This window comes from Falco naumanni, chromosome 14, assembly GCF_017639655.2.
Source record: "Falco naumanni isolate bFalNau1 chromosome 14, bFalNau1.pat, whole genome shotgun sequence".
Taxonomy (NCBI): Eukaryota; Metazoa; Chordata; class Aves; order Falconiformes; family Falconidae; genus Falco; species Falco naumanni.
The window spans coordinates 1,766,829-1,780,173 of NC_054067.1; the positions used below are offsets into that span (position 1 = coordinate 1,766,829).

The 13,345-nt window shown below is 66.6% G+C and overlaps 1 protein-coding gene across 1 annotated transcript; it reads right to left on the minus strand.

Annotated features, from left to right (window-relative positions):
• Positions 1–1,186: 1,186 nt before the first annotated feature.
• Positions 1,187–5,506, minus strand: LOC121097438 (Krueppel-like factor 8). Its single transcript, XM_040614452.1, is given in 6 exon segments — positions 1,187–2,237; positions 3,273–3,406; positions 3,515–3,641; positions 4,285–4,633; positions 4,635–4,832; positions 5,296–5,506. Coding segments are annotated over 6 exon segments (1,047 nt in total). The 5' UTR covers positions 5,353–5,506; the 3' UTR covers positions 1,187–2,055.
• Between the last annotated feature and the right edge of the window lie 7,839 nt (positions 5,507–13,345).

The window sequence follows — 13,345 nt, forward strand, 5'->3', positions numbered from 1 at the left end:
CCTGGGCAGCCTGTCGCGGTGCCGGGCAGCCCTGTCGGTGAAGACATTTTTCCCAATATCCAACAGAAACCTGCCCTGCTGCAACTTGAGGCCATTTGCTCTTGTCCTGTCGCTTGTTCCTTGGGAGACCGACCCCCACCTCGCTGCACCCCCCTGTCAGGCAGCTGTAGGGAGTGAGAAGGTCCCCCCTGAGCCTCCTTTTCTCCAGGCTGAACCCCCCCAGCTCCCCCAGCCGCTCCCCACAGGACTTGTGCTCCAGCCCCCACCCCAGCCCCTGCCCGGTGCCGGACACGCTCCAGCCCCCCAGTGCCCCCCCTGCCCTGCGGGGCCCAAACCTGCCCCCAGGGCTCGAGGGGCGGCCGCACCAGCACCAAGGGATGGTCACTGCCCTGCTCCTGCTGGCCACGCTGTTTTGGCTACCAGCCAGGGTGCTGCTGGCCTTGGCCACCTGGGCACCCTGCGGGTCACATCCAGCCGCCCCCCCAGGCCCTTTCCCGCCGGGCAGTTCCCAGCCCCCTGCCCCCAGCTGCCTGGGGCTGGTGTCCCCCTGGGCATGGAGCAGTGCTGAGCCTCACATCACCAGCCTCGGCCATCGCCCCTCAGCCCAGTGCCCCGGCAGCCCCTGCCCCCCAGCCAGGTGGCACCACGTGCAGGGGGCCCTCGGCTCAGTCTCCTCGCCCAGATCACTGATAAAAGATATTGAGCAGGGACACCAGTGTGCCTGGCCACCAGCTGGACTCTCCCTCCAGCTGTGCCCAGACCCAGGAGGGCCAGGGGCCACCGCAGGACCAGGGACAAGCTCTGTCCCATGGAACACCTTGGCCAGCAGATGGAAAGCAGAGAGGAAAAGCAGCTTCCCAAGCATCTGCCAGAGTAATTTTCAAGGGCCACAGATCTCTGCCCCCCACCCCCGCACCAGGCCCTCCCTGCACCAGTCTGCCTGTCTCCAAGCAGCCCAACATCCCCCAAGCCAAAGGGAAGCTCCCCTCCACCCACAGGTACTGGTTGGGGGTGGTGGTGCTGTCAGTGTCACAGTCCTCCCATCACCCAACAGCCCTAAGGCTCCAACCCCAAATCCTGCCACCCTCCCAGGAGAGTGGGGAAGCCCCCACAGCAATGGGGAGGGGGCTTTGGCTGGGTGGGGGGCACCCCACCAAAATAATAATTACAATTAAAAAGAAAAGCATGTGGCCACAGTCTGCCTTTTTAACTTAGAAATGGTTCCACTGTCCCATAGTCTTCAAAAAAACCCGAGAGCTGGCAGCCCCAGCCCTCCCCACCCCATCCTACCCCCTCTTTAAACTTCATAAAATCACAGTTCCACGTTCCGCAAAGTTTCCCTTTTTTTTTTTTTTTTTTTTTTTGATGGTGGTCATCTTGTTTGTGGGTTGCTGCTGGGTTTTTTCTGCTCTTTCTTGCTCTTTCTTTTCCTCCTGGCCCTCCTGCGTGCCCCTGGCACCTCCTGCAAAGCCCAGCACTTGCCCAGTGATGCAGAGAGGTGATGTGCCAGGGTCCCTTCTCCTGCTGCGACAGGGACACGCAGTGGCTGGAGATGGAGAGGCAGTGGCTTTCTGGAGAGGAGAGCCCGACAGCTATTGCACGGGGGCAATGGCAGAGCCCCCCCCCCCCCAGCCTCTGTCCTTGCCACGGCTCCTGGATTTTGCCACGAGGGCTGGGAGGGGAGCCAGGGACAGTGATCACACGAGGTGGAGATAGGCAAGAGGCTGAAGAGGCCAACACGCAGGTCTGGAGGCAGCTACTGGGTGAATCCTGGGTGAGGAATGGAGAAGGAGCCTCTGGACATCAAGTGGGGAGGAAAAGCCCAGGAAAAGGAAGAAATGGGAGCAAGAGAGAAGTCCAGAAACTATCTTTTTACATCTTGTGCCGGTGAGGCTCCTGGAGCAGCCACAGTTCGCTTGCCATCAGGCAGAGCTCAGCTTCTCCGCTCCCACAGTCCCTTCACCGCACACGGAGAAGTGGAGGGGGATGCTGCCCCCCCATTTTCCACCGCTGTCCTTCCCATTGCAGCCAGGCGCCACAGGGACGTCAGCCCCTTCACATCATGACGTGCCGCCGGCGGTGAAGGGCCAGGTGGTCAGAGCGGGAGAAGCTGCGGTCGCAGTCCGAGCAGCGGAAGGGCTTGATGCCCGTGTGCTTGCGGAAGTGCCGGGTCAGCTCGTCGGAGCGGGCGAACTTCCAGGTGCAGCCTTCCCAAGTGCATTTGTAGGGCTTCTCGCCTGCGCAGGGGGAGCAGAGAGGGGTCAGCTCTGCAAAAATTACTGCCACATGCCTTACAGGGCAGGGGGAGGAAAAAAAAAGGCAGTTTTTTGGTGACAGCGGGGTCACCACGGCCAAGCAACCCCCTCAGCATCCCTGCACTTGCCCGCACCCACCTCGGCGCTCACCCAGCGCGGTCCGTTGGCGCCACCGGGTGCACGAGCGTTGCTGTAAGGCATAACACAGCGCCGCGCCCGCGTCACCAGCCAGACCCGAGATGGTATATTGGGGTGTGCACACACCCCCGACCTGCAGCATCGCCAGGCCACCCCTCGCGGGACAGCAAGGGGCACCCCGCGAGGTTCATTACAGCACCCCCATGCATGGGTGGCAGAGGGTTGCCCACCCCCTGTGACACCCTGCCACGGGCAGGGTGTGAGTGTAGTGGCAGCACCCCACTGTCCTCCCCGGGGCCTGCCGCGGTGGCACCCCACGGCGGAGCCTGGGGTCCCAGGCACACGATGGGGCCACCAGGAGCCCTCCTCCCAAGCAGAGGGACCACAGGGCACTGAGGGGGTGCTGAGGAGGGGGAGAGCCACCCGAGGGAGTGCCCCATAATGAGGCTGGGGGGCAGGAGGGTCCTAAGGGCATGGCCTTGGGTACCAGCACAGAGCCCAAGTGCCCCCAAAGGCCCCTAAGGGGGTCACCCCGAACCCTGGCATAGGGTGCCAGCATCCTCTAAGAGCACCCCTAAGCCCTGACACAAGGTGCCAGTACTCTGAGCCCCCAAAGGGAGTCCCTAGTTTCAGGCAGAGGGTGCCAGCACCCCCATAAAGCCTGCCCGAGCCCCTGAAGTGCCCCCAGCCCTGACACAGGGTGCTGGCACCCCCAAAGGGCCACCCCGAGCCCAGGGACAGACTATCATCACCCCCAAGCCCATGGACAGGCTACCATCACCCCTCCAGACCCATCCCTGCGTGCCTCCAGCCCAGCAGGAGCTGGGGGCACTGATCCTGACCCTCCCAGGCAGGGGGGCGCATGGCACTGGCCCCTACCCGTGTGTATCCGCCGGTGAGCTTTGAGGTGGGAGCTTTTGGTGTAGACCTTATTGCAGCCCTCGAAGTCGCACTGGTGGATACGCCGTTTCTTGAGGTCGGGGGAATCAGCTCGCTGCCCCCGTGCTGCCGGCCTGCCAGGAGAAGCAAGGGATGGAGGGCACGGTCCCCACACCCATGGACACCACGGGGCACCTGGGGACACAGGTGGCCAAGGCTGGGGGACATACAGGGAGACTTACTCTCTCTGGAGGTCCTGGAAAGGCGCTGGGCCACTCTCAGAGGCACTGTCCTCACTGTCACTGTTCATGTCCATGGGGTACATGGAGCCCGGGTCAATTTTCACTGGTGGAGGGCGGGAAAGAAAAGCTATTGAGAAACAAGGAGGAAGAAGGTGAGGCTTGTGAGCAGAGAACAGACACACACCTGCAAAAAAACCTCACCCCTGCACCAGAAGGGCAACCCCCCCTGGGTCTTGCAGCACCCCAAATTCTGTCCCCCCCCCCCAAAACCCAGTAAGATCAGGTTAGGGAGATGAAAAGCCCCCCGTCCTGGGGCACAGGCATCGGGGACAGCCCTTTCAGTTGCCTGCTGCTGCCTGGACGAAGGGAGGTCCAGGACCCCCACCCCGGGTAGGGTAGGAAGCTGGGAACATCCTGGGGAAGGGGCTGGAGGGGCCTGGGAGGGGCAGCTGAACTGAAATCAGAGCCGCTGGCAGCCCGTGGGAAGGGCAGGCAGGCTGCCAGCAGCGGGTTGGGTGGCAGGCAGGCAGCACCATGCCCAGAGCGTTCCCTGCCCTCCCCATGTCCCCTGGGGGGCACAGGCTGGGGGCTGAAGGCCTGGGGTGGGGGTGGGGGAAGTGCTTTGATGAATGTGGCATATGTGGGGAGGCAGTCGGTGGGTGGGGGGACACCCCAGGGTGGAGAAATCAAATCCCCTTCAGGGGTGCCGCTCCATGAGGTGGGAAAACCACCCCCAAAACATCAGGGTTCCTCCCTCCACGCACCCTTACCAGATCCAGCATTCTTTCCGTCCCCCCCGATGAGGGGCACAGTAATGGCAGTGACACCATCGGTGGGCATGGTAGTGTAGACGACGGGGAGGGACTGAACCACCACGGGGATGGTCTGGAGGTTGCCCATCTTGCTGGGCAGGTTGACGGAGGGGATGGTGTGGATGACGTGGAGGATCTGCTGCCCGCCGCTGCCCTGCGTGGAGGCCAGGATGGAGCCGGGTGAGAGGACAGCCGGGATGGCCGAGGTGGAGCTGAGGCCGGAGGGCGAGATGGAGACGGTGGCGGGAGCGGGGAGGGGGGGAGCCACCAGCAACGGGGAGGACTGCACGGCCACGGGGGGCGGCGGCGGGGGGGGCCGAGGCCGCCGTCGCCTTGGACTTGTTGAGGGAAAGATCGACGGGCTCGGCTTGGGGCTGGCCACAGTCGCTGGCCAGCAGCTCCTCGGGGGGCTCCGTCTTGATGTCTGCCAGCAGCACCGGCGGGTCGAGGGGGCCCTCAGCCAGCAGCGCCGACGAGCTCATGGCGGGCGTCGCCTTCCCTTGGCCCTGTGAGAGACCCGCGGCCCGTGAGGAGACGAGGAAACTGAGGCACAGGGCGGCGGAGGGGCCTGCCCGGCCCTCCCCTGGCCAGCGGGCGCCCGGGGCAGGGCTGCTGACCGGGGGGGGCCGCGGCAGGCGGCCACGGGCGGGCGGCTGCCCCGGCCCCTCCAGCCCCCGGCCCCTCCAGCCCCCGGCCCCTCAGGCGGGAGGCGGCCGAAGGCGGGAAGGGCAGCGCCCGCCCCCCGCGCGCCTTTGTGCCGCCGCCCGGCCCCGCCCTCCGCTTCCCCGCGGGCGGGGCGGGGTGGGCGGGGCGCGGCGGGGGTGGGCGGGGCGCGGAAGGCGGGGTCCCTGCGGGGCGGCGGCGGGCCCCGCCACGCTCCCCTCCCCCGCGCCTTAAAGGGGCCGGGGCAGCGCTGCGCGTAACCCGCGGTGAGGAGGGGGGGGTGGGAAGAGGCGACGGGTGACTCACCCACGGGGGGCTCCTCCGCGGGTGCGGCGCGCTCATCCCCTCCGCGGGCAGGATCATGCTCCCCGCCGCGCTCCGCCGGCCGCGCCGCGCCGGGCCGGGCCGGGCCGAGCGAGAGGTGTGAACGGCCCCGGGCTCCACCCTGGCTCGTCCCGGGGTGGAGCTCCTTAAAGGGGCCCGGCCCTCGCGGGAGGCACCGGGGCAGAGCCCCACCCGCGACACCCCCCCCCCCCCGGAGCGCTGCGCACACGCGGTACCCCAACACGCGCGGAACTGCCCCCCGCAACAGGGACCCCCACACAGCCCCTCGCCGGGGACCCCCGGGACGCGGGCACGCGTGGGGCAAGCAGCAGGCAAGCGCCGCGCGGGGGACCCCCCCATCCCCCCAGCAGCACGGCATCCCCCCAGCGCGGGCACCCCTCGCCCCTCCCCTCCCCCCCCCCCGGGACCCCCGGCACGTACCTGCCTGTGCCCACTGCCCTTCCCCCGAGACGGGCCCACGCGCCCCACGGACACGCGCACGGGCACACGGCCGGCCCCGCCCCGGGGCACACCCAGCGCACACACCCGCGCGGCACACCCGTGCGGAGGCACACGCGCAAATGGGGGGGTGGGGGGGCGCTAAAACCCAGCCAGTGACCCCTCCCCAAAACCAACACAGCCCCACACCAGGGACCCCCCGACACGCCCAGCCACCGCCAGGGACCCCCCCAAGCCACAGACACTCACCCGGTACACACGTATCCAGCTGGGGAGCCCCCCATACACACTTAGCCAGCCCCCCACGAACCCCCACTGCCGACCAAGACCCCCCCATAATACCCCCCACAAAGCCAGAGACCTCCAAACTCCCACACACACACTCAGGCATCACCAGGACCCCCCAAAACACCCCCCCAAGCAGAGACACCCCCAAACACGCCCACTCTCAGCCAGAGGCACCCCTCAACAAACCCACTCACACAGCAACAGCATCCCCAAAACACACACACCCCCCAAACACACCCACATCCAGGTACCCCCCCAGCCAGCCATGCAACTGCCCCCGCCAGGGGACCCCAACCCCATCACACCCCCTGGAGTCCCCCCAGACCCACCCCACGTCCTCACGCCCAGGGGGGTCCCCACAACCAGGCCCTTTTGGGGTGTGGGGCACAAAGGGGCGACCTGCCTCCCCAGGAACCCTCCCCAGCCCATTTGGGGGGGCAGGGGGGCTTGCACCCCAAAGCTCCACGGGGCTGGGGAGTGAGGGATATGGCAGCCAGGTGGGCAGGGGGCCTTGCTGTCCCCCCCCCGGGAGCCCTTGCCCAACCCAGGATTTCATCAGTGAGCTGAACTCCCCCATTCTCAGCCCCAGCACACCCGAAACCCACCCAGGCGGGTGGGTGGGGGGCAGGGAACACACACCCCATGCGGCCCCTGCAAAGCCCCACGTCGGGGAGCTGCTGTGCATCCCCCCGGCAATAAATAGCGACACCCCCCTTTTTTGCCATCAAGTACCTGAGGGATGTGGGGCAACCCCAAACTATGGGATGACCTTTGAAGAGGGGGGGGGGGGGGGAAGGGGGAGAAAATGCCTTCCGTCCCTCCCTGCCTGGTCCCTGTGCCCACCCACCCCCACCCCAGTCCGTGTCCCCCACCCGTGGGCGTGGGGGGGCACACCCCGTCGCCGTCACACCCCCCCGAGGAATTTCCTCCCCGCTCCACCCTCTGGCAGCCGCCCGGGATGCTGGGGGGGGGCGGGGGGGGGGGCAGGGACCCAGCGGGGGGGTCCCCCGGGGGGCGGCTCCGCCCCGCTTCCCACGGCTGGGGGGGCCTCCGGGTGAATGGATTTTTGGGGACACCCCTCCAAGAAAATATAAATATCATATATAGCCCCGCCCCACGGCAGGGTCCCCCAGGGGCATGGGGCAGCCCGGGGGGGTCCCCGAGGAGCACCCCCACACCCCACAGTTTGGGGGTGCGGGGTGAATCCCCAAAGCCAAGGTCGTGCGTGTGTCCCCATACACGTGTCCCGTCCCCCCCTACACACCCCACATGCCCCATACACACCCACTGGGGCAGAGCAGGGGGCAACATGCGAACGGGTCTGCTCCCGCCTGCCCGGCCTGGGGGTGGGCAGGGGGCAGGCAGGGGGCCTGGGGGCAGGCAGGGATCCTGGGTGCAGGCAGAGTACAGGCAGGGTCCTGGGTGCAGGCAGGGGGCGGCAGCTGCACCCCGGTGCGGGCGGCGCTGGGGCAGCGGGGACACGGCCGGGTCACCTCGAAACCGTCTTTTTATAGCGCGGGCAGCGGCGCAGGCAGGGGCGGGCAGCGGGGGTGGGGTGCGGGGGGAGGGAAGGGCACCGAGTCCCGCCAACGCCATCTGCTCCGGGGCCCCCACCCCCCAGCGCGGGGGGGCCCTGCCGGCCCCATCGCTGCCCTCAACCCCACGCGAGCAGCGCAGGGCAGGGGGGGCCGCCCGAACGAGGAGGCGCTGGCCCTTTAAGAGCAAAGGGCGTGGGAGGGGGGGGAGGGAGGGAAGGGCGGGGCGGGGCGCGCCGCGACGTCGCCCCTCGGTCGCACACACACACACCCCCACCCCCCCCCCCGCCGTGACCTCCGAAGCGCGCGGGGGCGCCCTCCCCGGAAGCGGCCACGGTTTGGGGGGGCCACGCGGAGCCCGGCGGGGGGGGGGGGGGGGGGGGGGAAGGGCGGGAGGGGCGGTTCCCGCCCCCCCCCCCCGCCCTTCCCTCCCCCCTCCCCAACCCCCCGCCAGGCCCCGCTGTACCCAAATGCCCCCCCCGCAGGTCCGCTGCCACCCGCGGGCGCTGCCCCTTTAAGAAGCCCCGGGGGTGGCACCGGCCGCGCTCCCCAGCCCGGTTCCCCCCGGCCGGGCCCGACACTCACGTTCCCCCGCGCCTCCGAGTGCATCCCCGCCGCCGACGCCGCTGCCCCGGGGCGGTGCCGGGTGGGGCGGGTGGGGCCCCACGGGCGGGGAGGGGCGGGGCCGCGCGGGGCGGAGCTCCCCTCCCCCACCCAGTTTTGGGTGGGGGCACACCTACCCCACCCCACCCCCCACCCCCAAAAAAATTAAATAATTAAGGGGTGCCCCGCCCTGCGGTGACATCACCAGCAGCCAATGGGCGGCTCCCCGCGCATCCGGCGTTGCCATGGAAACAGATACAGGCTTTGGGGAGGGGGGCTCCCCCACCTGACACACCCCCACCCCCTCAAATCGGGGCGGGGGCGGCACGTTGCTGGAGGGGCTGAGGCCTGGCCAACTCATGTCAGCGATGGTTGGGAGGGGCAGAGACACCCTCCCCAGCGGGGGCCGTGCATCCGCCCCCACGCAGAAGTATCCCCCTGCACCCCCCACCCCCCACAGGGGCATGGAGCACCCCCAGACCCGTGGCTGAGCACCCATGGGTGTCCCAGGGGGAGATTCCCACGGGGGGGAAGGGGCGGGGCTGCCTGCGACCCTGCCTGCAGTCATGCCCACAAAGCCCTGCCACCCACATACAGCCCCCCCCCCAAAAAAAGTCTGGGCTGCCTGGAGCCCCCCACCCCAGCTAGGGGGGCACCGGGCTGGCTTGGGGGGCAGGCTGGGTCCCGGGGGAGTCAGGACCCCGGTAGCGTCTCTCCGAGGGGCTCAGGGGGATGGCAGGTGTGAGGGGGGTCTGGGGGTTCCCCAGCCCTGGCTCCTTCTTGGGTGTCTTGGGGAGCCCCCAGCCCCAGCTGCCGGGTGGGGATTTCGGGGGGGTGGGATGTGTCACTCCCGTGGGAACATGTGGCAGGGCCAGACCTCCCGTGGGGGCTGCCCCTCCCCGCCCCCCCCCCGCCTGCAAGAGGTCACACCAGAGCCCCCAGACCCTCAACTGGGCCACCCCCTCCTCCATGCCCAGGGATCCCAGCCTAGGGGTGCCCCCGTGGGTCCCACCCCTGCCCTGCTGTGATCCCCCCAGTCAACCCACCCACCGGCGCAGGGGGCGGCGGTCGCAGCCCCCCTGTAGGACACGCTGGAGACAGCCACCGCTCCCCACTCGTGTCAGTGTGACTCAAGGGGCTGGACGGGGCCACCCCAGCGGGGACCCGGCCTGGGGAGAAGCTGCCCTGTGTCACGCGGGGGGGCAAGGGCAGGGACCCCTGGTGACATCCCGCAATTCTGCCCCCCTAGGAAAGATGGGAGGGGGGCACCTTGCTGAGCTGAGGACCCCCCCTCACCTCCATAGGCCCCCCCTTGGCCGTACCCCAGAGCTATGACACTTTTGGGGACTGAAAGAGCTTTTTGGGCATGGAGCCCAGAGGGACCCCTACCCCGACATCCCCAGGCTGAAGGACACGCTGCAAGCCCCACCTTGAAGGTGACATGCTGAGTCACCACCCCAAAAAAGGGGGAGGAAAAAGGGGTCACTTCCGCTCCCCCCCCCCCCCGAAACCCCAAAACACAGGGCTGGGGGAGCTGGGGGGGGTGGGACTCTGAGCACCAGTGCCGGGGGGTCCCACAGCACCGGTGCCACTGCTCTGTCCGCAGGCTGGTGCTGGAGGGGAGAAGGGCTGGGGATTCCCCATGGATTCCCCGAGCTACCCCTCCCCCCGCAGCCCCCTCTCCCCCCCGAAAGCAGCAAAAGGACTTGGGGTTGTGCTGCACCCACGGAGAGCGGCGGAGCCAAAAAGTCATTTATTTGCCTCGAGAAGAGCCAAAGCGCTCAGCCCTGCTGGGGCAGAGGAGCGGGAAAGGGGGGACAGACCCCCAGGAAGGGCCCTGCTGGGGTGAGGGGGCTGGGGGGGGAAAGGGGGGGGCAGCCCCCCTGGGAAGGGCCCACCCATGCTCCCACCCACCGCCCGGTAAAGCCCCGAGGGTGGCGGGTCCAGCCATGGGGCTGGGGCTGAGGGACGCAGCCCACCCGCAGCAGGGCAGGGGGCTGGCTGAGGGGGAGCAGCAGAACGAGCCCGAACGAGCGATAGATCATGGACATGACGATGGATGATGGACACGCTGCCAGTGCCAAGGGCCACCAGCACCCTGACATCTCCGGAGCGGAACAGCTGCCCGATGACACAAGTGGCACGCGCTGCACTTGCCCACCCTTGGAGCAGGGTGTGTGTGTGTGTGTGTATAAATGCAAGGACCCCCGAAATGGGGGCATGCGGCTGCTGGCCCACCGCCCCGAGGCAAATAAAAATGTGTTGAACAAGACCAGCGCAGCGCCGCACCTCCGCCGCCACCGTTAACTGCCAGCCCCTTGACCACACACACGGCACCTGCCCGCCAGCGCCGAGCACACCGAGCCGTTTGTGCAAACCGTCGTCACCGGGCAGGGGGATGGTGCACCCCCAGGAGTGGAGCCCCTCGGGCACAGCGCCAGAGCCCGCTGCTTGCTCGATTAACCACGTCCCTCGTGGGGGTCTCGGCCCCTCCCAGCCCAGCCAACCCCAGGCCACTTTGTCCTCGATGCACCAAACACTTGAGCAACCGCAAACACCGACTCAGCCTTCAGGAGCAATGCACGGAAAGGTGGATGCTGAGGTGGAATATTGAACTGTCGGACTCAGAGGGTTGTGATGGGCGCCAGGAAGTCCCCATGGTTATAGAAGAGGGGACTGTTCCACGCTCTCCAGCTTTTTGGAGACCACAGCAGGACCTTGTGTCGTCTGGGGCTCCCTAGTACGAGGGAAATGCGCGTGGAGATGCTGGAGCATCCAGCAGGCACAGGGAGAGGCAGAGGGAACTGGGTAGCTCGGCTGCTGCCCCCAAGCACTTGCCGCGGGGACAGGGAAGCGCCGGAGATGGATGGTGACAGAACAAACAGCGACAGTTCAAGTTGCACCACGGCAAGCTCCAATACACATATTTTTACTAATAATTTCAAAATCATGAGGATGATCACACAATGGAGTAGAGCCCTTGGATAGGAACGCCCACCCCGGGGATGCTCAAGCCCCAGTTAGGCCAGTCCCTGAGCCGCCTCCCCCCGCCGGGCTGATGGAGATGGGGCCTGGCCAACGTAGCTCTGTGCCAACCACCGACTGAGCGCACAGCGGCACCCCCAGACCAGCCCACCTCCCCGGGCGGGGGACCTGCCCCCAGGGCGCACAGCAGCTCCCAGAAGAAGGGCAGCCTGTGCACAGGAACAGGGCCGAGCAGGGGAGGTTATTCAGCACCTTAATGCCAGGCAGCGGGAAGGTTCTACTGGTTTCACAGTTGAGTCCTCGAGGATGGAGCTCTGCAGCTTCATCAAGACTGTGCAGTTTGGCTTTCTGGGGCCAGACCCGTGCGCCAGCCCGTTTGTAAGAACAACGTCTGGAGCAGGCACCGACCTTTGTTTTATATAGCAAGAGCTGCCAGAGTAAGGGGGAAGAATCTTCCAGAAGTTTGGGTGAGGGTGCTGGAGCCCGATGCACCAAACCTTGCGGCTGGGCGATGCCCAGGGAGCGTGGCTGCTTGCTGGAGGGCCCTGCCCAGCGCTGCTCAGCACCAGCCTCTGCTGGCAGCGACCGACCCTGCGGTCTGAAAAAAGCCCTGGGGTTTGGTGGTGGGAGAGGCAGACAAAATACAACAGGGGCTGCCCAAAGAGGCAGGACAGCGTCCTCAGACCAACCCACCTGTGTGTCTGTGTCCACGCTGCGGGTGTTGCTCACCAGCACGCGCAGAGCAGCACTAGCACCATCTCTGCCAGAGAGCAGAAGGGAAATGTGGATTTCAAGAGAGCCCCCAAAACACCGTGTGCTGTAGGAAAACAGATCGCAGCAGTGAGAGTGAACGGCAGAACTGCAGCCACCACCGCACTGCTGGCCACGGGGAGGCCGCGGCAGGCCAAGGCGCCTGCATGCTGGCGTGGGCTCGCCCGCAGCTGCCAGGCCACAGCGCCTTCATAGCGCTGTTATCTGCTCCCCCGGCCCACGCTTCCCCCCTTCACCTTATCACTTCCACACACTGTTTACCCCTTGAGGAAACCCAGTGGCAACTCCTTGTAACCATGGGAATAGGGCAGCACTTCCCGCTGTCCTTTCCCGGCTCTGGGAACCGCTGCCTGCCGCGAACGCCTGCCCGCAGCAGCCAGTGCTTTGCCCTGCGCTGGAACCCGGGCCGTAAGCCTGGAGCCACGACTGCCTCTCCTGCAAGCAGAGCCCATCCCAGCCATCCCTCGGAGGCAACATTCGCGATCGGCAGCGACTCATCCTCTTGCTCCGCAGGCCGGGTTTGGGTGCAGACCGTGAGGCTCCTCCAGTGACCGAAGGAAAGGCAGGGACTGACTGTGCCCGAGCCACGCGGCAGCGGCCGGGCGCAGCAGCTGGTCACGCAGCCTGCTCCACCCCGGCGTCAGGCAAAGGCGTCAGCAGGCGAGGTTTGCTGCTCCCGCTCCAGGCCCTGCATAGAATTCCATGCCTGCAAGCACCAAAGACAAACGGACCCCCGCTGCCGCGCCCCCAGCCCGTTCCCAAGCTCTCCAGCAGCTCAGGCACCGGAATTAACTGGAATCTCAGTTAAGTTCCTCTCCTACAGGGACGCTGACTTGATTCTCACTGAAATCACACCCAGGCTGACAGGGCACTGCCGAGCGGGCGCTGCAAGGCCGTAAGGACCGAGAATCGATGGGAGGTTCTGCGCGGAGCCCCCCTCAGCTCCCCAGCCCAGAAGCGCCCTTCAGCCGCCCGCTCTACATAACACCCTGTCACTGCCCCGCAGCGCGTGTGTGGGCACAGACACAGGGGGAGGCATGATTTTGAGAATACAAAGTGGAGAGCCAGGCTCAGTCACCACACCCTTTTTTATATAGTAATTCGATGCAGCAGGAAAAAGAAAAAAAAAAGAAAGGGATGCTGACAAGAATCAGCTCCCACCCAGCACGCCAGAGATCCCCCTAACTCACAGTGCTTTTGTTGTTCCTACGTTTAATGGAAATGCACACAAAAAATTCATTAAAAAATAGACAGTAATGTCAAGTTAACATTGGTGCCAAACACTGCCCAACTGGCTCGTCGCAAACGTAGCTACTACAGCTCATGCACACACCACACACCACCACCGCGCTCCAGGGCTGCCCCGTGCCCGCACCGGCCCCCCCCGGCTC